This window comes from Lissotriton helveticus, chromosome 6, assembly GCF_964261635.1.
Source record: "Lissotriton helveticus chromosome 6, aLisHel1.1, whole genome shotgun sequence".
In the NCBI taxonomy this organism is placed as follows: Eukaryota; Metazoa; Chordata; class Amphibia; order Caudata; family Salamandridae; genus Lissotriton; species Lissotriton helveticus.
The window spans coordinates 1,052,681,046-1,052,708,408 of NC_136067.1; the positions used below are offsets into that span (position 1 = coordinate 1,052,681,046).

At 46.6% G+C, this 27,363-nt stretch overlaps 1 protein-coding gene across 1 annotated transcript in view; it reads right to left on the bottom strand.

The window, feature by feature from the left end:
* SHPRH (SNF2 histone linker PHD RING helicase) overlaps positions 1-27,363 on the bottom strand; it is an 884,400-nt gene that overhangs the window by 682,418 nt on the left and 174,619 nt on the right. The window contains exon 5 of the mRNA XM_078648685.1: positions 14,965-15,043. Within this exon, the coding sequence (XP_078504811.1) occupies positions 14,965-15,043 (79 nt within the window). The remainder of the gene's footprint in view (positions 1-14,964; positions 15,044-27,363) is intronic.

A 27,363-nucleotide genomic window follows, 5' to 3' on the forward strand; every position in this document is an offset into this window, starting at 1 on the left:
CTGACACCCCAGGGTTGTACAGAACCGAATTGTGCCAATTAACGGTATAGCCAGAACGCGACCCATACCGGTTCAGTAGGGAAAACAGACGCGGTATCGAGACCTCCGGAGAGATAACATATAGCAGGATGTCATCCGCGTAAAGCGATATTTTCTCTTCATACCCTTCCGCTTGGTGGAATCCAAAACCAATTATCTGTCTATCTTGCCGGACTTCGCATGCTACTATTTCAATGGTGAGGACAAACAGTAGCGGGGACAGGGGACAACCCTGACGGGTCCCCCTCCTTATGGGAAAGTCCTCGGAAAGCACCCCATTGACTTTAACCCTTGTCCGTGGGTCCGTATAAAGAAGCGTAATCCACTTCCGGAACTTCGGGCCAAACCCAAACTTTATCAGCACGTTGTCTAAAAAGGGCCAGTGTACCACGATCAAACACTTTCTCAGCGTCTAGGGAAAGAAAGACATGGGGCTCCTCACGTGCACATACCCCCATCAACCAGTTGTGCGTCCTCCGCAGGTTATGCCTAGTCGCCCTGTCTGGCAAGAAACCAGTCTGATCCAGATGAATCAGGCTTGTAATTACCTGTCTTAGATGGAGGGCCAGGATTGTCGCTGGGAGCTTTATCTCCACGTTCAACAATGATATGGGGCGGTATGAAGCGCATTCCCCTGGCGGCTTGCCCTGCTTATATATAGGTACTATTGTGGCCATACGGAGGTCCCGCGGAAGCATCCCTTCGTCCATTGCCCCGTTGAATAGTGCCAGCATATGGGTGGTAAGGAGGTCCTCTGTTTTTTTTAATAATTCCGCAGGAAACCCATTAGGGCCAGGCGATTTCCCCGAGCGCAGTTTAGCAATTGCTGCCCACACTTCTTCTGTGGTAATCTCCGCCTCCAAGCTTTCTCGCTCCTCCTCGCCCAGGCTGGGGGGTCTCGACCCCCTCTAGATACTGATTGATCTCAGCCACCGAGCCTAGGTCTCTAGCCCTATAGAATTCCTCATAGTAATCTGCAAACGTCTGCGCTATCTTAGCGCCCGTTCTACGAGGACGGCCATCCGCACCCACCACCCGGTCTACCCATCTTGCCTCTTGTTCCCTACAACCCAACCATGCCAACAGTCTACCAGACTTGTCCCCAATGTCGTATAACCTATGTAAGGTCGCCTGTGCCGGTGTCCTGGCCTCATTACTGGTCAAGGCCTTATACTGCTGCTGGGCATCCAGCACATGACGGAGAACAGGTACTCCTCCGGTCAGGACATGTTGCTTTTCAAGGTCCAGAATGCGTGTCTCAAGGGCCCCGAGTTCCCCCTGCAGTCTCCTCCTGTCCTCTGCTATCCTGTTTTGTATTCTATCGCGGAGGACCGCCTACAGGGCCTCCCATATCGTCACCCCCACTGAACTGAGCCAAAATTATCTGCCAGGTAGACCTTCACATCCGCCCTAAATCCCCACAACAGGTCCCTGTCCTGTAGGTCCCATGCAGCCAGTCTCCACCGTCCAGTTTTCGTCCCTATTCTCATGCCGAACGTCACCATCAGCGGTGAGTGGTCCGAGATGCCAAGTGCTAGGAATTCTGCCCGGCTCGCCACACCCAGCACACGGCGGGGCAGGAAGACATAATCCAATCTGGAGTACACCTTATGCGCCCCTGAGATATAAGAGTACATCCTAGTCTCTGGGTGGAGCCATCTCCAGGTGTCCGTCAGCCCTACCATGTCTCTAAATCGTGCTAAAGGGGACTGTACCGAGGGGTTTAGCCGTTCCCCGGACCTATTCATCGAGGGGTGAACCACATCATTGAAGTCTCCTCCCACCACGTGCTGGGAGTCCGGTGTGCTTAAGATAATGTCCGTCACCCGTTAGAGGGTTCTAGCCTGTAGTCTAGGGGGCGCATATACTGAGACCACCGTTCGCTTCTGGTGTCTCCATGTCCCCGTCACTCCGACATATGTACCTTGCGGGTCCGTCCATGTGTCAGTAACTATGAAAGGGGGGATTTTCTAACAAGTATGGCCACCCCTCTGGAGCCTGTTGTGTACCCCGCGTGGGCCATAATCTTGTACGCCCCCCTGGCCAAGAAACCGCATCGAGTTTCCTGTAGATGCGTCTCCTGCAGTAGCACTATGTCGGGAGCCATCCTTTTGACTAGGGCCATGACCAGCCCCCTTTTTATCTTTGTGCCCAGGCCGTTTACATTCCACGTGAGAATTTTGATTTGTCCACGCTCTTGCGTCCCACCCTCGGGCTCACCCACCTCTTCAAAAGACATCAAACTGGGTCAAGACACGTCTCGGCAGGTGCCCTGTGGAGGGCCTAAGGATGCAATGAACCATCCAGTCTGCAACATGCTTAAAAAGGATAACCAGAACCCCAAACCCCTCCCAGTCCAGATCCCTCTGACCCCCCTCCCTTCCCCAGCCCCCCAACTGATGCACCCCAGAAACACCCCCACCCCACCCCCCTCCTCCGTCCAGACCCATCGCCATCCTAGTGACAGAGATACAGCTGTTCAGATGAAGGAGGTCTGTCGCCCACCCTCTATCGTCCCCTCTACAAACCTGCCTACGTCACCCCAGGAGAGTTGTGCGAGAGCATAAACCACCAACATACAACCAAATAAACAACAAGACAATAAAACTCAATCCACTACTATCAAAATAGACAGTTATAAACGGAAAGCAATGAAAACAAAAAAAGGGGGGGGATGTGGTCAACAACTTGCATGCTCTCGGCTACATTGTCCGCTACAGGCCGACCCTTCTGGACCCATCCTCACGAGTTAGAGTCCTGTGGTTCCCCCTGCGAGGCCTCAGTGTCTTGCGTAGGTCTCTGCTCCATGTCTTTTATGGCCGCCACCAGGGGATGCATCGAGCGCCCTTCCAGATCCTCTCCTTCCGATGTGGTGTCATCAGGTTCCTCTTCGTCCTCCGATCGTGCCTTTTCTGCCAAACAACGAAAGCGGGAACCAGCCAAGTGGACCGATTCAAGTGAGGCTGTGCTTTTCCGTCTCTTTCTCCAAGTTCCAGAGGTCTCGGACGGGGCGACCGCCATCTCTCGGCTTCCACGTCGTTGTCTCACTCTCTGCGACTTCGGCGATCCTCGAGAGTTTCCCCCCGGGTGATCCCGCTCCGGCGGTCTCTGCCCCCCCCCCCCCCCCCGTCTGCTGCCGCCTCGTAGGTGGGCGTTCTTCCAACTACTGCCAAGCCTCCTCTGGGGATTGGAAAAAGTAGGCCTTCCCCTTGTAGATCACCTTCAACTTTGCAGGGAATAACAGCATTTATTGTATTTGAAGTGTTCTCAACTTGGCTTTAACTGAATCGAAGGATCGTCGCTGCTTTTGCACCTCTTGGCTGTAGTCCGGGAAGATCATTATATGCACATTTTCGTGCCGGATGTCGCCAAGTTTCCTTGCCTCCCGCAAGATCATATCCCGGTCTAGGAAGTTTAAGAAGCGAGCAATGACTGGCCGCGGTCGCTCCCCGACCGGAGGTCTCGCCATCAGTGCTCTGTGTGCCCTCTCAATTATAAAGCAAGTGGAGAATTTGTCTTTCGGGAATGTGTGTAGCAGCCATGAGTGAAGACACTCCGACATATTTGGTCCCTCAATTCCTTCTCTAAAGCCTACAAAGCGGAGGTTGTTACGTCTCGCTCTATTTTCAGCACCATCCACCTTCCAGAGAAGCTGCCTATGGGAGGCTCGGAGATCCACCAGGTCTTTCTTCAAGTCCTGCACATTGTCTTCAACCTCCCCTATCCTGGTCTCCGTGTTCGTCACTCGTTCAGCTAGGTTGCGGAGATCCTGCCGCAGGAGTGTCACCTCCGTCCCCACCTCTCCGATTTTGTTCTCGAGAGCCTTGCGGGACGCCTGTATCGCACTCATTAGAAGGGCCGTGTCCGAACTTGCCCCACTCTGTTCCGTCGCCGGAGGGGCCATGGCATACCTGTCCAGGGTGCCCTGTTTGGGAGGCTTGGGATCCAGGGTTTTCTTGCCCATCGTGGGCAGCGCTACTGTTGTTCCCTCGCCTGGCTCTCTGAACTCTGAGCCGCAATTCCGCGGAATTCTCGGTGTTCTCGCCTTCATCCACCTCCTGCGTCATCTCCAGGCGGCGCCGTTCGGTCCCCACTGCCACGCAGGCACCACTGGCAAGATCGCAGCACTCCTCGCCTCCCAGTCGCTTAGAACTCAAGACGCCAGCTCTCAGGCCCGTGCGGCTTGTCCCAGCCCCTGTCCAGTGCCGTCAACCGAGACTTCTTCCGCGTTATCAGTCTGTCCACGCGCCTAAAGCCAGGAGGGGGGGAGGGGCCTTGACACCCCTCCTCCATCCAATAGCTATTTCTCGCAAGCACTCCGGGTATCACTTATCCTCCGAGCCCCTCAACTGAGCTCCCTAGTTGTTCTCCTCAAAGTCAGGGTTTCCGCGCCCCCTATAAGAGGGAGAGTCTCCACCAGCCTCCAGACCCGAATGGTACCGCGTGCAATGTGTCCTTAAGCTGCAGGACATAAAATGTGCAGACTCCCGCCGACCTCACCCGTCAAGGTTCTGCCCATATGTGGCTGTGCGGCTTCCGACCTCAACGGTCCCCGTCGCAGTGCAGACGGCGGAAAGGGGGGGGGGGTTCCCCCCTCCTAGTGGTTGCCTCTAGACTGTCCCCAGGGTCTGCGGGCAGGCAGCGGGAGGATCCCAGAGGGAAGCTCACCTCCTGCCCAACTAATGCCTCAATGCCGCTGGCTCCTCTGCCCTGCCAGGCCGTCGTCACTCCCAGGGCGCCCACTGCACACAGGCGCACTCCAGGAGGGCCGCGCCATGCCCTATCCGTCTCCGGCCCTCAGCTCCACTCAGCAGGTGCTGCCCGGTGCCCGTATCTTCCAGATCGGGGACCGCTCAGCAGCGCACATCGGGGGGCCCGCTCAGTGACACCGAGCCCCGGTGCTCACGCCGTCCTTCTCCTTTCTCCCTTCGCTTGTTTCCCGGGGTCTATGGTGGGGTCTCGCCGTCCCGTCCGACCTCGTCGAGGTCGCGGACTGCCCTAGTATCTCTCACCAGCCAGGTCCAGCAAGTGGGCGGCCGCTCTCCGGGCACCTTCACGTTAGTTCTGCCGGGGTCTTCTCCACAGCGCGACTTCAGAGGCACGGAGCCGGCGCCATCTTAGGTCGCGCGCCTACTCTCCGGGTCCACTGCCGTTTCCACTGCTAGAGCGGGGCGCCCACGATCCCAGCGGACACTTATCTACCGCCAGAGGATGCAGGAACCTTTAAGAAGCAGTAATATGCCTGTATCGTTGCCCAAGGTCCCCTGTATATTTGTCAGATCACTGCCGATAGCCGGAGCTGCGGAGCTCACGTCCTACTCGGCCATGTTGCCAGCCACGCAAGTGGAAGTGGAGATCGGAATGTTAGCCCTGATGTGAGAATCTTGGAGATTTGCTGCTCTTCTCATGGGATCCGAATGAGATCGTCGAATGAGCCGGTCACTAGGAGCCATTGTTTATTCTGTTTTTCTTGAATCGGTCTCATCCTAAGACGAACGCAGGACACTAAGAAAAGAGCTGAAAACATCATGGCGAGTAAAGACTTGAGTAGATGTACAGAAAAGCACTTTCTTTTGGATAGATCTTGAGCTAACAACATTATGGTCTTCTGTCTCTCTACCGACAAGAATGCCTGGTCATGTAAGGTATCCAGAGTTGCTCTGAGAAAGGTTATCCTCTGTGAGGGCATTAGAAGAGACTTTTGATGATCGACTCTGAGCACCAGGGAGCGAAACAGTCGTAGGCAGGTTGATGTGGCTTCCGACACCTGCTGAAGATATGGTGCTTTGACAAGCCAATTGTTGAGATACAGAAAAAGTTGCAGGCCTCCTTGTCTGAGATGTGCTGCTATAGGAGCAATATATTTAGTGAGAGCTGCTCAGAGACAAAGGGAAGCACCTTGAATTCATAATAAACACCTGCTACCATAAAACTGAGAAACTTCGGTGTTTGGGGTGGCTAGGGGCATAGAAGTACGCATCTCGCAAATCTAGGATGAGCGTATAATCTCCATGGTTGAGTAATTGTAGAATGTCTTGTAGAGTGACCATACAAAAGGACTTTCTTTGAAGGTATATGTTGAGTTTTCTGAGATCCAGAATGGGGTGCCTGCCCAAAAACATTTGTTACTAGGAACAAGAGTAAAATCCCATTCCCTTTTGAGAGTGAGGAACCCTTTCTATGGCAACTTTGAGCAGCATGGCAAGAGCCTCCTTCCTGAGCAGATGAAGATGGGATGGAGGAGATTTTTGCAGTGGATGAATAGGCAGAAATGTGATGAATTTCTCAGTATGGCCATACTTGATGAGCTTTAGGACGCATCTATCTGTCAGTCGTAATGTTTTTCCATTGCTGATAATAGCGAGAAATGCAGGCTCCCACAGAACAAGGAGTAGAGGGGGTTGTAGCAGGCACTACAGAATCGCCACTGTGTTCTGACAGTGTCTCTTGACTGAGCTGGTTGCTTTCGCCTTGGCTGCTGTCTGGATTATGCATTTTGTTGCACAATATGTTTGATGTTGCTGATTGGCGGGACGAAAGGACTGATAGGGTTGGAACGACTTATCGTTGGTATCAGCCATGAAAGGAGCAGTTACCTCGTCCGCAGGCTCCTCGGAAGGGCATTTTACTGTACTGAAGGATACCGAAGGGCATCGCTGTGTCAGTGTCTGCTTTGATGGTTTGTAAGGCATCATCTATGTGTTTCCCAAAATGTGCATCGCCATCAAAAGGCAAATCTAAGATCTTGCTTTGTACCTCAGGTCGGAAAGATGTTGCTATAAGCCAGCCCGACATCTAAGCATCACTACGCCAGAGAGCTGAAGGAACCCAAGTGAGGCTACATCCATAGTGCAATCGATGATCTCGGAAGTGGATCATTCTCCCTCCAGCAATACCTTCCGTGCTTCCTGTTTCATGTCCTCCGGCAGAAGATCCAGACAGAGTGAGATATCGGATCACATTTGCCAGTCATATCTTGCAGGATCACTAAAGCGTTCGCTGCACGCACAGCAGTGCCTGAAATGGTGAAGAACTTTTTTCCTTTATTATCCAGGCGCCTGCCTTCTTTATCAGGTGGTGTTGTAATAGGAGCTTAAGGGTTCTTTAATCTGCGCTGCGCAGCTTGGGTTATCACCAAGACTGCTGTTGGGTGCCCGATCAAACAAGCTGGAGAGTCACCAGGGGCCTTATATTTTTGTCAATCTTGGGAAGGACTGCATTCACAGTAGGTGGTGTTTTCATTAATTTTATACCCTATTCCCACATATAGTCAATCAGAGGGATTGCTCTCACTGTCTTCTGTGACTTCGCTTTAGAGAAAACAGTCAGACTGTTTGATGGTTGTTAGGAGCTGAAATCTGGTAGCTGCTCTTTCCATTAAAGAGTGAAAATCACCTATCTCCTCCGGTGGTGAATCTGCTGTGTGAGGAGCTGGGGAGGATAGTGTGGGAATAAGATATTCATCCCACTTGTTGATAGTGGTGAGGGGTCTTTAAGTTCTCCCTCCTTCGTGTCATCATCGGAGGAAGATGAATCCTGTGTAGGTGGCACAGCCACGTTTGAAGCCGGTGTAGGAGGCGGCATAGGAGGTGGCGAAGCCGCAGCTGGTGGAGGAGGAGGCAGAGGCGGAGGTGGTGCTCCCGCAGGTGGAGGAAAAAGCAGATGGTAGTCCTGTAACATTGCTTGCATGTTTTGCAAAAGGCCACTGGAACCTGGAGCATGGGTATATGTGTGGGTGCCATGTAGTGCCTAGATTTGTCTCCATAGTACCTATGATGGTATTCCTGTGCATAATAGACCGATTCTTGCTCCTCCTCATCAACATTCTCATCATGATCATCTTGGTATTTTATATTGAGGTGTGATGGGCTACGAGCTGGCCAAAAAAGTCCACCGTCATCAGATTCTTGTAAATCAAACGACTTACTAGGTGGTAGCGGTGAAACTTGAGTGGGGCTGTGAACAAATTGTATCACTGACGGACGAATGTCAGCAGTGGCAAATTCGACATGAGGAGCATGGTGGTTGGCATTTTAGACTGTCAATGGCAACATCAGTGAAGGCTTCATCGTTGGTGCCGATGGCGAAAGTGCCGTCGATGGTGAGGCAGCAGTAATCGATGAAGGGATTGCCGTAGTCCACGTGGTCCATGAGTTTATCATCGTTGACGAGGAGATAGTCGTCAATGGTGTGATGTTGGTCGACGGTAAGATGCTCATCAACGGTGTAGTGTCAGTCAGCAGCGAGATGCTCATCAACAGTGTAATGTTGGTAAACAGCAACATGCTCATCGGCAGTGGGGCAGCTGACGGAGAAGTCTTCATCAACTGTGAATGTCTCAACTGCAAGATAGTCTCTGGCGGCGGTGGACAGATGACAGTTGGCAGTTGTAGGTGTATTCTGACGTGTAGGCATGGACAATGGTTTTGACGTCTTCAACGAGGAGTCCAAGGCAAGCTTTAACTTTATAAGTGAAGAGTCTGAGGAACATTTTTTAGGTTTTAAGGTGACAGAGATTGAGGGCCACATTCTGTCTCAGAAGGAACTGAATGCCCTTCTTCCCTTCTTGCGAGGATCAGTTGGAAGACTCATGATGTGTCTTTTTAAAAGCTTTTTTATAACTTTTTGGTGACCTCTGCAACCTTTCCCTCTTCTTAGATTTTCCATGAGAGGTGTGAGAGTTCGCACTATCTTCCTTCTCAGAGACAACATCAGATTCAGATTTAAGTCTCTGAAGCCATAATAATAATATACCCTCTCTGTCCTTGAGTTGTTGTACAAATCTTGCAGCCCTTCACTTCATGGTGCGGATGTAAGCAATAAATACTGTCTTTATGAGGGTCCTCAGTATGGAGCCTCTGAAGAGTCTCTTTTTTTAGAAGAATTTAACATGGTATCAGCAGAATTGAAAGATGCATCAAAGTTGAAGAGAAAACGTAAGAAAACTGAGCAGAGCTCAGAAGGACCCTCTCTCACACGACGTGCAGTAGAAAATATGAAGGACTCTCCATCTCTAGGGAGGATTTTACAGGGTGCGGTCGACTGATTGGTTATGGTTCAAGTTTGGTTCTTATCAACATTGATCAACGATAAGGGTAGGGAGAAGGATATAGATAGGCTATTGCACTGATTTTTCATAACATTCTGGCCTATGGCTATATGATTTACTGCTTTATAAAAGATACTGTGGGAGTCCCACTTCAACGACTGGGCTGATTCAAGAATGTGAATCTATGAAAGCTCCAATACTGGAGAACCTGGTGATTCCCAAGTTTCATAATTTGAATGTATTGGGTCAATATTATTATACAAGTGCAACAGTCCTCTTTGCATACGAGCCTCCAGTTCTTCTTGGGTCATCTAAATGGAGTTTCAAATGTATAACTATTCAAACAATGCACCAATTTCAACATAAATTGGCAGCCATAAAAGGTCACAATGTGTATGCCTATAAACTTATCAGATCATGAAGAAAGCCATTAAGTGCTCATGTGCTGGATAAATCGGGGGCAGGGGGGCCTGAATGCAAGATGGCCACAGCCTAGCAAGGCTGTGCCGGCCATAGAATTAATATTTCCTTTATCGCAGCCATACAAGTGTAAATTACCAATCCATCACCTCATTCCAGCTGCTGGCGGGGGCTGGCAGCTGCTGGACTACATCTCTCACCAATCGGGGGCTGCTGCTGGGCCGACACCGCCACTGAGCCCCGCGGACCTGTGTACCAGCCTGAACAGTAAAGAGAAGTGGAGCAGGAGCCACGGTACAGCCTGCCTACTATCTGGCCCAACTGCCTCTCTCCCACTGCGGGTCAGCTACGGACTGCGGCCGATCACCAGGCCCAGGGAGGAGTTCTGGCCTGCAGCTTGTTGGGTGCGGCTATTGAGCCACACGCCGACACGGCACCTACTAGAGGAGACAAACGAGAAGAAGAGAATGCTGCGAGCCCCCCATAGATGACAATGGCGGATTCCAGCTACAATTGTACCAGTTAGGCCTCTAGAGATTGCTATGGTACTGCTCGTGGCCCCATCACTAAGCCCTTCAGTGGGCTGGTCTGCGGCTGCGTGGAGTCCTGGTCTGGCCCACGGAGTGGTGCAACTTACCCAGGGATCACCTGAAAGAACTAGGCCTAGGGATTATCACCCTTTGTGGAGGGCATCACCTGGTGAGAATCATCTCCCATCTTAGGAACAGCTGGCTAATCATCTTGTCACATTGGGGCACCAATCAACTGAGACGGCCATAGGTGGCCCACGATCTTTGGGCACTGACCTCCATTCAGATGGACATGCACACATTAGCGGACGATTGGGTCTGCTAGTGTCCTAGAGTGCCCATTTGCAAAGGGCAGGATGAGGCGGGACCCTCAAGACTCTATAAATCAATGAACCAAAAGAGCGCAACATCCAGGTCGCAGCCATTACACGCTTCTGGCCAAGGGCAAACAGGACAACATGAAGCCCAAATTGATATTTAACAACAAGAGGGGCACACGTGAGTCTGATCAGGACAAGAGGCCTCACGAAGCTGTGCCGCTTGTGGCACCAGATCAGACAATAAAAGAAATGCTGACAGATGAAAATCAGCCTCCACACTATAGACTTGAACATTGACCACCTCACTAACATGATTGATCGCATTAAGGAGCGAATAGACAAGCATGAAGACTACATGGATCAGTTAGACTATCGCATCTCCAATCTTGAACACACCCATACCTCCGCATGGAAAAAGTTCTGGAAGTCATCAAGAACAAAAATTAAGATCTTGAAGCGGACTCTAGATGCAATGACTTCCACATTCATGTAATCTCCGAGTCGACTGCAATTGACAAAAGGGAAACATTTGTTGAAAATATGCTACGATCCCTTTTTGGCGAGGCCCTATCTCTGGTATTCATAGTAGGGCATGCTCTTTGAGCACTCGGAATGTGTCCCCCACCTGGAACCCCAGCTAGGCCAATCTTAGCTAGCCTACTTAAGTATTGAGACGGGGACGAGATCCTGTGGTTAGCCAGAGAACACCAGTCAGTTCAATATCAGGGCAGCACTGTCTCGCTATACATGGATTTCACCCTTATAGTCCAGACTGCTCACTGAGAATTTCTCCCTGTGAAATGTATCCTGCAAAAAGCTGGGATCACCTACTCCTTGCTCTACCCAACCAAACTGTGAATTAATCTTGATGGCAAGCATCATTTCATGCACCGGAAGGCAACCACAAAGTTCTCACAGAAATATGCAACTACCAACATGGCCCCGATGACTCCTCCCCAGCTGGAGCCAAGAGACATCTCTACGACAGGATGACTGACTGGCGCCCTACGTTCTGTCAATTTCCCTCATAGCCAATGCGAAAGTGCAACAGAATTGACACGTTACGATGTGAGTGATATCTGCACCTGATTGTCTGTTGGTGCTTTCTTGGGGCCCGTTGACCTCAACGGGTCTGTACTGCTCATTCCCTCAGCCAGGCTAATGACATGACATGACCTTCATGCCGCTTCTATACCCTGCTCCTCTAGTTCGGCTACCCAGTTGGCTTCAACCAGGTTGCATGCCTGGGTTTTAGCGGACCCGAGGTATGTTTCCCGAAAAGCCAAATGTTTGTTGGAGTGTTGTCTGGGGTGACTTACTTTTTTTACAACCAGTTTGGGAGGTTCAAGTGGGAGGTGGGTGGGAAACGTGTTATTCTTTCCCTGTCTACTCTTACACGCATCACAATGTACACTCCGGACACTTTCCCTTTGGTCATCCTATGCTATGCAAATGGACCACAATGCTCCAATGTGTGCCACATCAGTCCCATATCCCATCTAAATCAAATGATGGCCATTAGATCTCTTACTGGAACGTTCCCGAACTGAAATGTTGAGTAATCCCTATCGCTGGTAACACTGCCCCCTGTTAGCGCGAAGCAGTTCTCATCTCCATATTGAAGCCATGTAAGCCAGTCAACTGCTATGATTTCTCCCTACCCCTTTCAATGATCAATGTTGATATAATATTGGCGAAACTGATTGCTACTTTCCCTCCTACCAGATACAGTCCGACCCGATCAGTCCGGCTTCACCCCTAACCGCTCTGAAGCACATAACCTTCGAACAATGCTTGCCCTCATGCACACTGGAGACACCCAGCTAAGCGTCGCCGCCATACTACTCAACACCACAAATGCATTTCATTCTTTAGAGTTCCCTACCTATTTCAACTCCTCGCCTGACTCTGGATCAGTCCTCAGTTTCTGCGTATAATCAAACTACTCTACACTTTTTCTACAGCACGACTTCTGATTAACAGAGCAATCACTTTCTCATGTCCAGAGCTACCATGCAGGGATGTCCCGTCACTAATCCCAATAGCAATGGAACCTCTAGCAGTCTGGCTGTCCCAATACAACTCGTACAGAGGTCTATCCTTTATTACCAGGAGAATTCTGGTGTCTCTATATGTAGACGATGTCACCCAGTTTGACCATGACCCACAGGCCACCATCCCTCAGCTTATACGAGAGGTGATTTGCTTCGGTGGGCAATCTTGATTAACTGGTCCAAATTGGTCCTATTCACACTCACCTCAGTAACAGAACAGTTTGAAACCAAAAATCCGCTCCAATGAGCGACAGGACTGGTTTGCTGAGTATTTGGCACAGTAGAGACCTGGATGAACTTTGGATGGAGAACAATGGTTCAGCCATGGCCTGTCTGGAGGAGTGGAACCAGGTCTGGTCTAGATATCTACTATCTGTAGAAGGGAGGATTGTAATTGCCAAAATGGTCATCCTCCTTATGTTTCTCAACATGTTAATCAATACCCCACTTCCCTTACGAAGCAGTCTCTCAGGCGACTTCGCTCTAATTTGGTGCCATTGATATGGGCCAGTAAGAAGCCCAGGGTAGCATCGGAAACACTGACCCTCCCTTATTAACAGGGCTGGTTGAGTGCTTCGGACATGGACTTATATTTCTATTGTGCCCAGGACCAATTGGCCCCCTTTTGGTTACATCCCATGCTATTTGAACCACACACCACAATAGAGGTGATTGTGTAGACCCCTGCCCACTGGCCACCTCGTTATATCTACCAGTCAGGCATCCTTTTGCTGTAACAGACACAGTAGTATGCACATTGTGGGCATGGGAAGGCCTATGACAACTAGCCTAGATGAGTAGATGAGCTGCCTTTTTGCAACCCGTGTGCTATTAGCCAGAAACCCTTCTCTCCCACTGATGCAGGACGAGGGGCATGAATTCAAGCTCACCAAATGGGGCTTGACATGCTTGGTGACCTCTATCCTGAATAGAAATTTCTCCATATACACAGTGTAACAGAAAACGCCTTGCAAAGCCTGGGATATTCTACTATATCATCAACGCAGCGCTGTACTACGCGCGCCTTGCACTGTACTTCCCGGAAACCCCTTCCCAACTCTGCATGCGCTAGACAACATACTCATGCACTCATCACTTCGCAAGCTCATCACTCAATGTTACAATATAATGCAAGAGAAGTCCCGGCGACTATCCGTGGAGCTCTAAATACTTGGACAGTGGAGATGACCCACCCTCCATTTAGGAGAAATAGAGCTATACTTGCACTCAATCAGGCACACACTCCCCCAAATTACCAACTCAGATTGATTCATTTCAAAAGACATACAGCTCAACTACATCGGCTGTGACTCACGGAGGAGGCAAGATGCCTGAAGTGTGCAGTGCCTACAAACTAGTTTCTGCACCTCGCTTGGCAATGACCTGGAATAGCAACGTCCAGGACAGACGTTTATAGAATTATCACCCTGATCACAGGTCATTGCCCGCAACAGTCCCCTTGTTGCCCTTCTAGGTGATAGAAAACGAGGTTTCTCCTGAGACCCAACGACTAAGCGCAATGCTGCTTCTCTTAGCTAAGCGTAGAGTGGCTGTACACTGGGAAAGGCGCCCTGCCTCCCAAATCAAAAAACGTGTTACAAGATGTGCCATACTGCCAAGAGCACCTTGCAGCTATCTAGGGACTCATGCCAGCGCAATTGCGCCCCCAAAGACTTTTGGGGCCCACTGACCATAAACTTAACTCTGCAGGCTGAGACCCAATGCACATCACCCGACTTGGAAGAACAATGGGAGTCCACCTAATCATCTGTATCCTCACCCACGCAACACTGAACACTCCTGGAAAGACTCAGCCGCAGATAGGTATCTCCTGCTCAGGAAGATCCCTGGAATGTAGCTCTATGAGGAACCACCAAGGGCTTACAGAGGGTTTGCATGCCTTGCGTTGAGTTGCTCCTGTTCTGTACTCCTTGACTTGCTATGTACGATTTAAACAGTTATATGTACTATGTGCATGTTCTATTTCCCCAGCCCTCCCCACAGTTATATTTTGTTTTTCTTAACTACTGTGCATTGTAAAAATGAATGAAACAAAGCAATAGAAAATTGGATACTAGATACTCCAGGAAAGGTCTACCGCAAATGAGAACATTATAAGAGAATTTTCTTCCCAGTGTCCCCAGAGATTCCCCCTCTGAAATTGATTTTAGGAAGAAATTGAAAACATGGCTGTGTAGCAACCATATTCAATTTAATCAGGCCTGATGTCTTTATGCCCCTTGCTTCTCACTCATTGAATCTGATCTCAGGTCCAGCACTGGGACACACCGAAAAGGTGTAACCAAGCGCTATACAAATGATCTTACTTCTTCCCTGGAACTTGGTATGTTCTTTTCAGACGTACAAAGATATAGTTTTTAAAATACAGGATAAATGCTTTATTTCTGTTGTAGCATCCAAATAAGCCTTTTTCCACTGCACACGTTAACTCACACATTTTAAATATTTGCTTCCTTAAAGTTGTTTTGGACACTTTTTAGTTAGCAACAAACAAATTATCTTTTGCCGCTTTAATTTATTGAGATCCTTACCTGCCAGTAAATGGGTTATAGTAGAGTTTCTTCCCATCTAGTACAGTTACTTCTCGCCATAAGTAGTGTAGCGTATTACCTAATGATGGATTATTGAAAGGGGAAGAAAATATAATTAATAATGCCAAGTAACAGACTTTCCGTCACTTCTATTTGTAACTTTCTACCCAAGCAAGTGTGCGTATTGGATAAATAAATAAAAATAAAATAAAAAAAGTTTGTGTGTTGGAAAAATGAGAAGGGAATGATTCACATAAGTGCAACTACACATCTGAAATGCGCACCTTTCCTCACTAGACATTGTATGAGCCTTGCTTGGTCAAACAGCAACCACAATCCTAATCAGGGTGAGGCACAATCAACCCCAAATTAATCTGTGCTCAACACTCTGGTAGCTTGGCATGGAGCAGTTAGGCTTAACTCAGAGGCAATGTGTAAAGTCTTTGTGCAAAATCTCAAACAGTAGCATGGTGAAAACACCACACCAGGTTAGAAAAACAGAGCCGAATTTAATACATAAAACAAGGCCAAACCAACAAAAATCCAATCAGTTGAACTGGAGTTATTATTTTTTAAAGACTGATCTGTAAAATAGAGCTTAAAAACAGAAAGAAGCTACCATGGCTATCTGGTCGCACTAGCCCGGGGTCAAAGTTCAGGCCAACTGCGATGAAGCGTGGGTCAGATTCAGTCCCAGGTTAGTCCCGCTGAAGGTTTACCGTCTCAAGTTTTGTGCCAAGAGTCCCATTCACCTAGAAGATGGTTGCAGGAAGCAAGGAGATTGTCGCTGGTTGGGACTGGCATGGTGTAAGTAGCAGGCCGTGCATCGCGGATGGGCAGGCTGATACTCCACGTTGGCAGTACTCCGCAGTGATCAATGCTTGCTGGGCGAAAAGACGGGCTGCCAGCGGCTCACACATTTCTGATGCAAGCAGTGCAGTTCAGGTGCGAACAGGCCCGCTGGCTGTTGCGAGGAGCCCAAAAGCTTGAATTTAGGAGCTCAGGAGCCACACCAAGTTCCAGGCCCTGAGAGGCACCTCTTGGGGGTCAGGAACTTGCTGAAAACCGGTCTAAGAACTGGAGGGGGGGCTGTTATGTCCCTACGGGTTAGATCAGGAGGCCAGCAGACTTCAAAGGCAGAACTGTGTATAAAAAGAGGGACATTGGACACCAACTCTCAGTACACTTCTGGACCTGTGGATACACTACAATGAATAAGGACTGCTGTATTGCTCCAAGGACTGCCATTCTGCTGTACTACTGTTCTAAAGGAACTGCTGCCCTCTTGCCTGGGGAAGAAGAACTCGACCTGCAACTTCATCTTGAACCCAGGAATCCAGAGTGACTTGAAGGGCTAGTCTACCAGCGTCCTGATCTGAGCCTCAGGAACACAAAAGGCTCCCCAACCAGCTCCTGGACCCACCTGCAGTGAGTTCCTAACCCCCAAGTGGTGTCTTTCAGGTCCAAGACCCTTAGTGTGGCTCACAGGGTCTTTGAAATAAAGATTTGGGGCTCATGCCAACCATGTACGAGCCAGTTCACACCAGAAGCAAGCTGCTCGCACCGAAATGAAGCGCAAGCCGCCGCCAGCTTATCTCTTTGCACAGCAGAACCAACAGCCAGCGGAGGACTGCCAACGTTATTTCAGCTTTCATACAATGTCTGTAAGATCCCATATATTATAATCCTGTATTTAAATTTAAATTGCATTTCCAAATTTAAGTAAGGCCTACTCTTTCCCCTTTATTCTATATCCAGGATAGCATTTCGTATCATTTTTCACATGTTACGAACTCCTCAAATAATAAGTCCTCAATACAGTCTCATGTCTCATTTGAATTGAGTCCCTTTGTGATTGTTTTCAAAATATGTGTGGCTCAATGGTAATACAAGTTCAATGCAAATATATTTCGTCATTGTCTGGGATACCACAGTCAAGGATTGAGGGAATAGTGGGACATTCCAGTCTCTGAAAACAGTCCAGTCCTTCTTTCCAGTTCTTAATTTCCACAAACTAATTAGTAGCAAAACACAGGTAGGGCTCTGCCCTTGCTGTCACTGGTGCTTCTCATTGGACTGTGCAAAGCATCCAAAACTTGCAACACAGAGCCACTGGGTGCGGCTTGTGGGGTTGGAGGTGGATGACTGCTTTTGCTGCCACATAATCTTAAGAAAGGCTGTCCGTTAACTGCATCGTTTAATTTACCTGCATTACTCGCTGCATAAAGGTATGAAATGCAACAAAAGAATAAGTTACTTCCCTTTGGAAACTATATATCTGTAACAGACATATATTAGTTATGGATTCCTCACCTTAGAATTACCCCCAGACATCAGACTGGATCCGTAGAATTTTTCTTCAGCAATTCCCATGCGCATCGGCAGGTGGCGTCAGTCGAATCCACGCGAGTCGTTGGCGTTGTGGTCGCCGGAACGACATGGCGGTATCTACTTAGACGCCGCCTGATGTCAGATCTTTACACGACATTCCACGCCAGAAGCGCAGAGCCATGCAAAATACTGACCACTGGTGTACAAAAACAATGGTCCTGAAAAAGGAGTACCTAACCCTAGAATTCAGTTTGCATAACAGGTAGGATGGGTGGGGCGGTAAGGAATCCATAACTAATACATGTCGTTACCGAAGGTAAGTAACTTGTTCATCTGAAAGAGACTATTAGTTAAGCATTCCTCACCTTAGAATAGATACCCCAGCAATACCAATCCCAGAGGGGGGTCTGCGAACTAATTTCACACCAGAAAATCCTGGAGAACTGAACAGCCAAATAATCTGTTTCTCCAGACTTGGCTGTCCAGGCATTAGTGTTTAGCAAACGTGAGCAATGAAGCCCACGTAGCTGCCTGGCAGACATCATGAAGGGGGACTCCACGTCCCAAAGCATTAGGGGCTCTCATCACCCTGGTGAAATGGGTGCGCAACCCCACTGAAGGTTCCTTTTTCCCTAAAGAATAGCAGATTTTGATGCAAAGAACGACCCATCGAGAGATAGTTCATTTTTGCACGGCCAGACCTTTCTTGCTGTCAACTGTCGCCGCTCAATCTCCACGCAAGGAGGTGGAGGCTGGACAGGTTGGAGTGGAGGACCGTCCCTGCTGCTGCAACAGAAGATCTTCCCGAAGAAGCAGTCTGATCGGAGGATCGATGTCCATGTGTAGAAGCTCGGGATGCCAGACTCTTCGTGCCAAGTCCAGGGCCACAATAATGACTTGGGACCGGTCATGCTTGATCTTCTTCGCACTCTTGGCAGAAGTGGTATAGGCGGAAAGGCGTATAGAAGAGCGCAACTCCACTGGCGACGAAAAGCGTCGCCTAGCGAGTGCCGCCTAGGAAATTACAACACATAGAATTGCTGCCATTACACGTTCTCTTCAGTGGCGAATAGATCTAACCAAGGCTCTCCATACTGCTAAAAGAGATCTTGCACCTCCGTGTGAAGACGCCAATCGCGATCCATCATGCACCAGCGGATGAGTTTGTCCGCACTGGCGTTCAGAGAACCTGCCAGGTGTTGAACCAAAAGGGACATGCCCTGATGTTCCAGACACCCTGCCCTGTTTGCTGCAGTACCACATGGTGGTGGTGTTGTCCGTGAACACCTGCACTACTCTCCCTTTGAAAGAAGGAAGGAATGCCATCGGTGCAAGACGGATCGCCTGAAGCTCCAGAAGGTTGAAGTGGAGCCCGGACTCCGCCGGAGACCAGAGGCCTCTGTCCTCCGCCTCTCCCATGTGGTCGCCCCACCCCAGAAGAGATGCATCTGTCACCACTCTGAACTCTTGCTGGGGAAGGGAGAGGGACCTAGTGTTGACACAATCCGGGTTTGTTAGCCACCACTGCAATTGTTGAGCAGTGGCCTTCGAGATCTGGATGCAATCGGAAAGATTCCCCGGATACTGTGTCCACTTGAACTTCAAGTCCCACGGCAGAGCCCGCATATGCCACCTGGTATAGTCCACCTGCAGGATGCAGGAGGCCATGAGGCCCAGAAGCCTCAGGGTCATTCTGACCAAAAACCGGGATAGAGGTTGAAAGATCAAAATCGTAGCCCGAATATCCCGGACTCACTGTTCGGGAGGATAAGCCCAAAACTGCGCTGTGTCAAGAATCGCTCCAACGAAAGAGAGATTCTGAGAGGGAATCAGGTGTGACTTCAGCACGTTGATGGTGAACCCCAGCGAATGCAGGAGGTCGGCTGTAGTCTGGAGGCGGAAGACAACAGCCTGGGGCGAGCCCGCCTGCAACAGCCAGTCGTCTAGATAGGGGAAGACTGTAACCCCGATCTGCGCAGATGAGCTGAGACCACCTCCATCACTTTCGTGAACAACGAGGGGCGCTGGTTATGACAAATGGGAGCACAGTAAACTGAAGAACCTATCTTAAGAGTCTGAGACCCTTAACCTCAGCGCACTTTTTCTAGGCGCGGTTGTCTCAACGACACTCCGCTTATTTTTAACACATTCAAAAACAGACTTTAAATTCTCAACATTCGAATTTTATCATGGTTATGAACAGAAAATGATTCAAAACATTGTACTAATTAACTCTGACAAAGAATTATTCATTCAATACATGATTTTTCTAACATTTACAAATTCAAAACAAACATATTTCTTTGCGTTGATGACTTTTTCTTTTTCGCCCAATGCATTTCAAGCTCTTAAAGCTCTTCCTCAGGGGCCTGTAAACTGAATGGTAATTTAATGTTACTACCTGCATAATACAGAAAACCCAAAACGTCATTATGTACAGGGAAGTGTTTCCAAAAGACTCTCAAGAGGACATGCTAGAGTATTTAAAACCAAAGATCACCCACACCACTGTGAAATAAAGTTTCAATCTCCCGAAGTTTCAAAAAAACAACTCACTGTTATCACTGTCCCCAAATAAATCTAGACCGGAAATAAACACAAAGCATAAGGTTTGTACCTCGCAACTACATTTTACTCGGTGTCTCTAAGTGGGACTAAACTTTCACTGTGTTCACCCTTCGCTTACCGCAAAAAAACTCTTAGAGGCTGAAAGCTCGATATTCGACTCTGTGGAGGCTCTTCTGGGTTCTGGAAAATAACGGTAAACCAATGTCTCACTGCCGGGTTCACAACTCTCCTCCCCAAGACTTATCTCATGCGCACTCTGTCTGTCAATATCTTACCTTAAATCGGTGTGCCCAAGTTTCTAAGTGCTGCTCTCTATACCGTCTCTGTGAACTATCGGCCGCTCGAAAACTCCGACCAGCTACACTGAACCACCATGGCTCACGCTTCCTGTATAGCGTGACGGCTGTGGGTGAACACTGAAAAAGGACTCTAACTACATCCAGTGCTCACAAAAACTAGGGGCGCCATATTAAAGGAGAAAAACGGCTTGTGCACCAACACTAACAAACCCGAAGGTCTGCTTTCCCAACGAAAATCTAATTAAGGAATAATAAGAAGGGAGTAGTGTAATAGGAAACAAGACAGATCAAAGAATAAAGAATAAAGAAATTGTACCATAGTACGAGTCTTTGCCTACTCATGCATGTTTCTGATATCATCACCATATGCAGTGCTCGCATCTTACTGATGCAGGTTCAGCGGGCAAGAAGATTCAAATAAAACACGATAGATCTACTTTTTCATTTAACCCTTTGGGTTCTTGTGATGACAAAAATCTGATCCAGTGTATCTCTCTTTGGAGAAGGGACCTTGTGAGATCAACCCCCTCATATATCTTAACAATTTCCAGTATGGAGTACCTGATTTGAGCAATGCTATGGTTGTTATCATTCCAGTGTTTTGACAAATTGCTTTTTACATTTTTGTTCCTTATTGTACTCTTGTGTTCCGTTATTCGTTTTTTCAATTTTCTCTCAGTTTTCCCTACGTAAATTTTCCCGCAGGGACATTTAATGTAGTAGACTAGGTTATTTGAATTGCAATCCCCGTTGTAATGAAGTGTAATTTCTTTTCCAGTTTGTGGATGATGTAACTTATTACCAACAATCACATTAGAACAATGTACACAATTCTGGCATTTCTTCATTCCTCTGTAGGTTCCTTCAGTCTCTCTTGTCGGAGTCATCAATAGTTCTTTGAGGTTCTTTGACCTTGTGTATGCGAAAATTGGTTTTTTGTCAAAAATGCCATTGAAATCATCTTCATTCTTTAAAAGATCCCAATGTTTATTGATGATTGATTTTACTCTTTGGGAAGAAGTAGAAAATTTTGACACAAACACGTGCCTATCCATAGTTTTTTTAGGTTTCTGAATTAACAAGTTGTCTCTACTGTATGAATCGATCCTATTTTTAGCTGTGGATAAAATGTCGTCTGGGTAACCACGTTCTTTATATCGTTGGTGTTGTACTGTTAGATTTTCTTTTAAATCTTCCTCTTGGGAACAAATTCTTTTGATTCGCATATATTGTGACACCGGTAAATTGTTTTTCAGGTTCTGGGGATGAAAACTTTGAAATAACAAAGAGTTGTTCACATCTGTGTCCTTTCTGAAAACTTTCGTGATGATCTGGGTATCTTCAATCTTAATCAGAACGTCTAGAAATGGCAATTCCTTGTCACTTATGACGTGAGTGAACTCGATGTTCTCTTCACAATGATTAAGTCTGTCAATTTCATATTCTAGGCTTTCTTGTGTTCCAGACCATAATACAAATATATCGTCTATGAATCTACGATATAAGATTGCATGTTTATTCCAAACATCATTCGTGTATATATGATCCGCCTCAAATTTTGCCATATAGGTATTCGCATATGCCGGTGCCCCAGCAAATCCCATGGACGTTCCGTTCTGTTGGAAATAAAATTTGGATGCCCATTCAAAATAACTGTGGTATAAACAAAAATGTAACAATTCCAAAATGAAAACTCTTTCTGCTTTTACTGATGGTTGTTGTAGCAGAGCCCACTCCACTGCCTCCATACCAGATTGATGAGGAATAGAGGTGTACAGCGACTTGACGTCGATGGTACACACTAAAGTAGAGCCTGGTAATTGAATCTCCTTCAATGTTAGTAAAAAATCATTGGTGTCCTTAATGTAAGACGGCCATTTCTGGACGAATTGTTGAAGAAATTTGTCAATGTATTGACCTAGTGGTTCAAACACTGTCCCACATCCGGTCACGATAGGACGCATAGGTGGATCGTATAGATTTTTGTGCACCTTGGGGAGCATATAGAGACGTGGCCTTCTCGGAAATTGCACGGTCAAATATTGTTTGGTCTTAGCAGTAATGTGCCCTAATTCAAGGGCATTCGTCAAAATGTCATTGAGGGTAACTTGTAAATCTTCAATGGGATCTTTGTCCAACTCAAAATAAGTAGAAGTGTCGGCCACATGTTCTTCCACCTTGTGATTGTACATTGTTCTGTCCATCACTATGATGGCACCTCCTTTGTCTGCTTTCTGGATAAGAATGCTCTTGTTTTCCTGAAGTCCTTTTAGAATGGTTTTATCGTATACAGAAAGATTCTTTCTTTTAGTTTTCCTCAAATTCACACTTTCCAGATCGTTTATTACTGATTTTTCAAAAGCTTCCAAGATTTTGTGGGTTGTTGGTGCTTGGAATTTTGATTTGGGTTTAAATTCCAGAAATTCAGGCTCTTCTTTGTCTGTCGAAGGTGGCATAATGTTGGTGAAAAAATGTCTTAATTTTAGGACACGCATAAATTTATAGAATGCTACCTCAATTTCAAGTTTGTTGGTGTCGTACGTGGGTACAAACCCTAATCCTTTATTGAGTACCCTCAATTCATCTTTAGTCAATTCGGTTTTAGAAATATTTAAAACCAGGTTTATCTCATGCTCCTTGTGCGCGCTCCTTCGACCTCCTCTCCTTGTTTTTGCACTGTTTGCTTTTTTGGTGGTTGTTTCCCTGGTGGTTGGCTGGAGTCTCCTCCCTGGGCTAAAAAAGGCTTACTGGGACCTGCTGTTTTGGATGAATCAGTTGTAATTGTTGATGCTTGTGGATCCAGCATTTGTGTTTGGGCTGTTGGTCTGTTTGAATTTAAATCGCTATCAGAAACTAGACTTTGGGAAGAAAGTCTAGTTTCTGATAGCGATTTAAATTCAAACAGACCAACAGCCCAAACACAAATGCTGGATCCACAAGCATCAACAATTACAACTGATTCATCCAAAACAGCAGGTCCCAGTAAGCCTTTTTTAGCCCAGGGAGGAGACTCCAGCCAACCACCAGGGAAACAACCACCAAAAAAGCAAACAGTGCAAAAACAAGGAGAGGGGTCGAAGGAGCGCGCACAAGGAGCATGAGATAAACCTGGTTTTAAATATTTCTAAAACCGAATTGACTAAAGATGAATTGAGGGTACTCAATAAAGGATTAGGGTTTGTACCCACGTACGACACCAACAAACTTGAAATTGAGGTAGCATTCTATAAATTTATGCGTGTCCTAAAATTAAGACATTTTTTCACCAACATTATGCCACCTTCGACAGACAAAGAAGAGCCTGAATTTCTGGAATTTAAACCCAAATCAAAATTCCAAGCACCAACAACCCACAAAATCTTGGAAGCTTTTGAAAAATCAGTAATAAACGATCTGGAAAGTGTGAATTTGAGGAAAACTAAAAGAAAGAATCTTTCTGTATACGATAAAACCATTCTAAAAGGACTTCAGGAAAACAAGAGCATTCTTATCCAGAAAGCAGACAAAGGAGGTGCCATCATAGTGATGGACAGAACAATGTACAATCACAAGGTGGAAGAACATGTGGCCGACACTTCTACTTATTTTGAGTTGGACAAAGATCCCATTGAAGATTTACAAGTTACCCTCAATGACATTTTGACGAATGCCCTTGAATTAGGGCACATTACTGCTAAGACCAAACAATATTTGACCGTGCAATTTCCGAGAAGGCCACGTCTCTATATGCTCCCCAAGGTGCACAAAAATCTATACGATCCACCTATGCGTCCTATCGTGACCGGATGTGGGACAGTGTTTGAACCACTAGGTCAATACATTGACAAATTTCTTCAACAATTCGTCCAGAAATGGCCGTCTTACATTAAGGACACCAATGATTTTTTACTAACATTGAAGGAGATTCAATTACCAGGCTCTACTTTAGTGTGTACCATCGACGTCAAGTCGCTGTACACCTCTATTCCTCATCAATCTGGTATGGAGGCAGTGGAGTGGGCTCTGCTACAACAACCATCAGTAAAAGCAGAAAGAGTTTTCATTTTGGAATTGTTACATTTTTGTTTATACCACAGTTATTTTGAATGGGCATCCAAATTTTATTTCCAACAGAACGGAACGTCCATGGGATTTGCTGGGGCACCGGCATATGCGAATACCTATATGGCAAAATTTGAGGCGGATCATATATACACGAATGATGTTTGGAATGAACATGCAATCTTATATCGTAGATTCATAGACGATATATTTGTATTATGGTCTGGAACACAAGAAAGCCTAGAATATGAAATTGACAGACTTAATCATTGTGAAGAGAACATCGAGTTCACTCACGTCATAAGTGACAAGGAATTGCCATTTCTAGACGTTCTGATTAAGATTGAAGATACCCAGATCATCACGAAAGTTTTCAGAAAGGACACAGATGTGAACAACTCTTTGTTATTTCAAAGTTTTCATCCCCAGAACCTGAAAAACAATTTACCGGTGTCACAATATATGCGAATCAAAAGAATTTGTTCCCAAGAGGAAGATTTAAAAGAAAATCTAACAGTACAACACCAACGATATAAAGAACGTGGTTACCCAGACGACATTTTATCCACAGCTAAAAATAGGATCGATTCATACAGTAGAGACAACTTGTTAATTCAGAAACCTAAAAAAACTATGGATAGGCACGTGTTTGTGTCAAAATTTTCTACTTCTTCCCAAAGAGTAAAATCAATCATCAATAAACATTGGGATCTTTTAAAGAATGAAGATGATTTCAATGGCATTTTTGACAAAAAACCAATTTTCGCATACACAAGGTCAAAGAACCTCAAAGAACTATTGATGACTCCGACAAGAGAGACTGAAGGAACCTACAGAGGAATGAAGAAATGCCAGAATTGTGTACATTGTTCTAATGTGATTGTTGGTAATAAGTTACATCATCCACAAACTGGAAAAGAAATTACACTTCATTACAACGGGGATTGCAATTCAAATAACCTAGTCTACTACATTAAATGTCCCTGCGGGAAAATTTACGTAGGGAAAACTGAGAGAAAATTGAAAAAACGAATAACGGAACACAAGAGTACAATAAGGAACAAAAATGTAAAAAGCAATTTGTCAAAACACTGGAATGATAACAACCATAGCATTGCTCAAATCAGGTACTCCATACTGGAAATTGTTAAGATATATGAGGGGGTTGATCTCACAAGGTCCCTTCTCCAAAGAGAGATACACTGGATCAGATTTTTGTCATCACAAGAACCCAAAGGGTTAAATGAAAAAGTAGATCTATCGTGTTTTATTTGAATCTTCTTGCCCGCTGAACCTGCATCAGTAAGATGCGAGCACTGCATATGGTGATGATATCAGAAACATGCATGAGTAGGCAAAGACTCGTACTATGGTACAATTTCTTTATTCTTTATTCTTTGATCTGTCTTGTTTCCTATTACACTACTCCCTTCTTATTATTCCTTAATTAGATTTTCGTTGGGAAAGCAGACCTTCGGGTTTGTTAGTGTTGGTGCACAAGCCGTTTTTCTCCTTTAATATGGCGCCCCTAGTCTTTGTGAGCACTGGATGTAGTTAGAGTCCTTTTTCAGTGTTCACCCACAGCCGTCACGCTATACAGGAAGCGTGAGCCATGGTGGTTCAGTGTAGCTGGTCGGAGTTTTCGAGCGGCCGATAGTTCACAGAGACGGTATAGAGAGCAGCACTTAGAAACTTGGGCACACCGATTTAAGGTAAGATATTGACAGACAGAGTGCGCATGAGATAAGTCTTGGGGAGGAGAGTTGTGAACCCGGCAGTGAGACATTGGTTTACCGTTATTTTCCAGAACCCAGAAGAGCCTCCACAGAGTCGAATATCGAGCTTTCAGCCTCTAAGAGTTTTTTTGCGGTAAGCGAAGGGTGAACACAGTGAAAGTTTAGTCCCACTTAGAGACACCGAGTAAAATGTAGTTGCGAGGTACAAACCTTATGCTTTGTGTTTATTTCCGGTCTAGATTTATTTGGGGACAGTGATAACAGTGAGTTGTTTTTTTGAAACTTCGGGAGATTGAAACTTTATTTCACAGTGGTGTGGGTGATCTTTGGTTTTAAATACTCTAGCATGTCCTCTTGAGAGTCTTTTGGAAACACTTCCCTGTACATAATGACGTTTTGGGTTTTCTGTATTATGCAGGTAGTAACATTAAATTACCATTCAGTTTACAGGCCCCTGAGGAAGAGCTTTAAGAGCTTGAAATGCATTGGGCGAAAAAGAAAAAGTCATCAACGCAAAGAAATATGTTTGTTTTGAATTTGTAAATGTTAGAAAAATCATGTATTGAATGAATAATTCTTTGTCAGAGTTAATTAGTACAATGTTTTGAATCATTTTCTGTTCATAACCATGATAAAATTCGAATGTTGAGAATTTAAAGTCTGTTTTTGAATGTGTTAAAAATAAGCGGAGTGTCGTTGAGACAACCGCGCCTAGAAAAAGTGCGCTGAGGTTAAGGGTCTCAGACTCTTAAGATAGGTTCTTCAGTTCAGGCGCGTAACAGGACATACGTGCCACCACAGCAGCACGCTGATAGCCAAAAAAATCATAATTTGTAAAATAGTTTACACTTATTATTAATCTTCGTGACAAATCTTGAGTGCTCCTCCCATCTACAATACAGCACAGTAAACTGAACGTGCTTGTGGCCTACAGTGACCCATAGGTAACGCCTGTGAGCCGGTAGGACGGGGATGTGAAAATAAGCGTCCTGCAAGCCAAATGCTACCATCCAGTGTCCAGGGTCGAGGGCAGACAGTATCTGAGCCAATGTCAACAGTTTGAACTTCTCCTTCTGAAGGAAGCGGTTGATGTTCCTGAGATCCAAGATAGGATGCTGGTTCTTCTTGGGCACCAGAAAGTAGCGGGAATACCAACCACAACCTACTTCTGGGGCAGGAACACGCTTGATAGCTCCCTTGGCAAAGAGAGCTGTAACTTCCGGTTGGAGAAGGGTCAAGTGATCCTAAGCCATGTGATGGAATTGAGGTGACATGGATGGAGGGGTGGTCTCAAAGGGGAGGGAGTAGACCCTTCAGACAATCTGCAAAACCCATTTGACGTGATGTTGAGCCAGTGCAGGAGGTGATGGCGAATCCCGCCACCCACCGGCGAATGGTGGCCCTGAAAGGTCAGACTAGGAGGG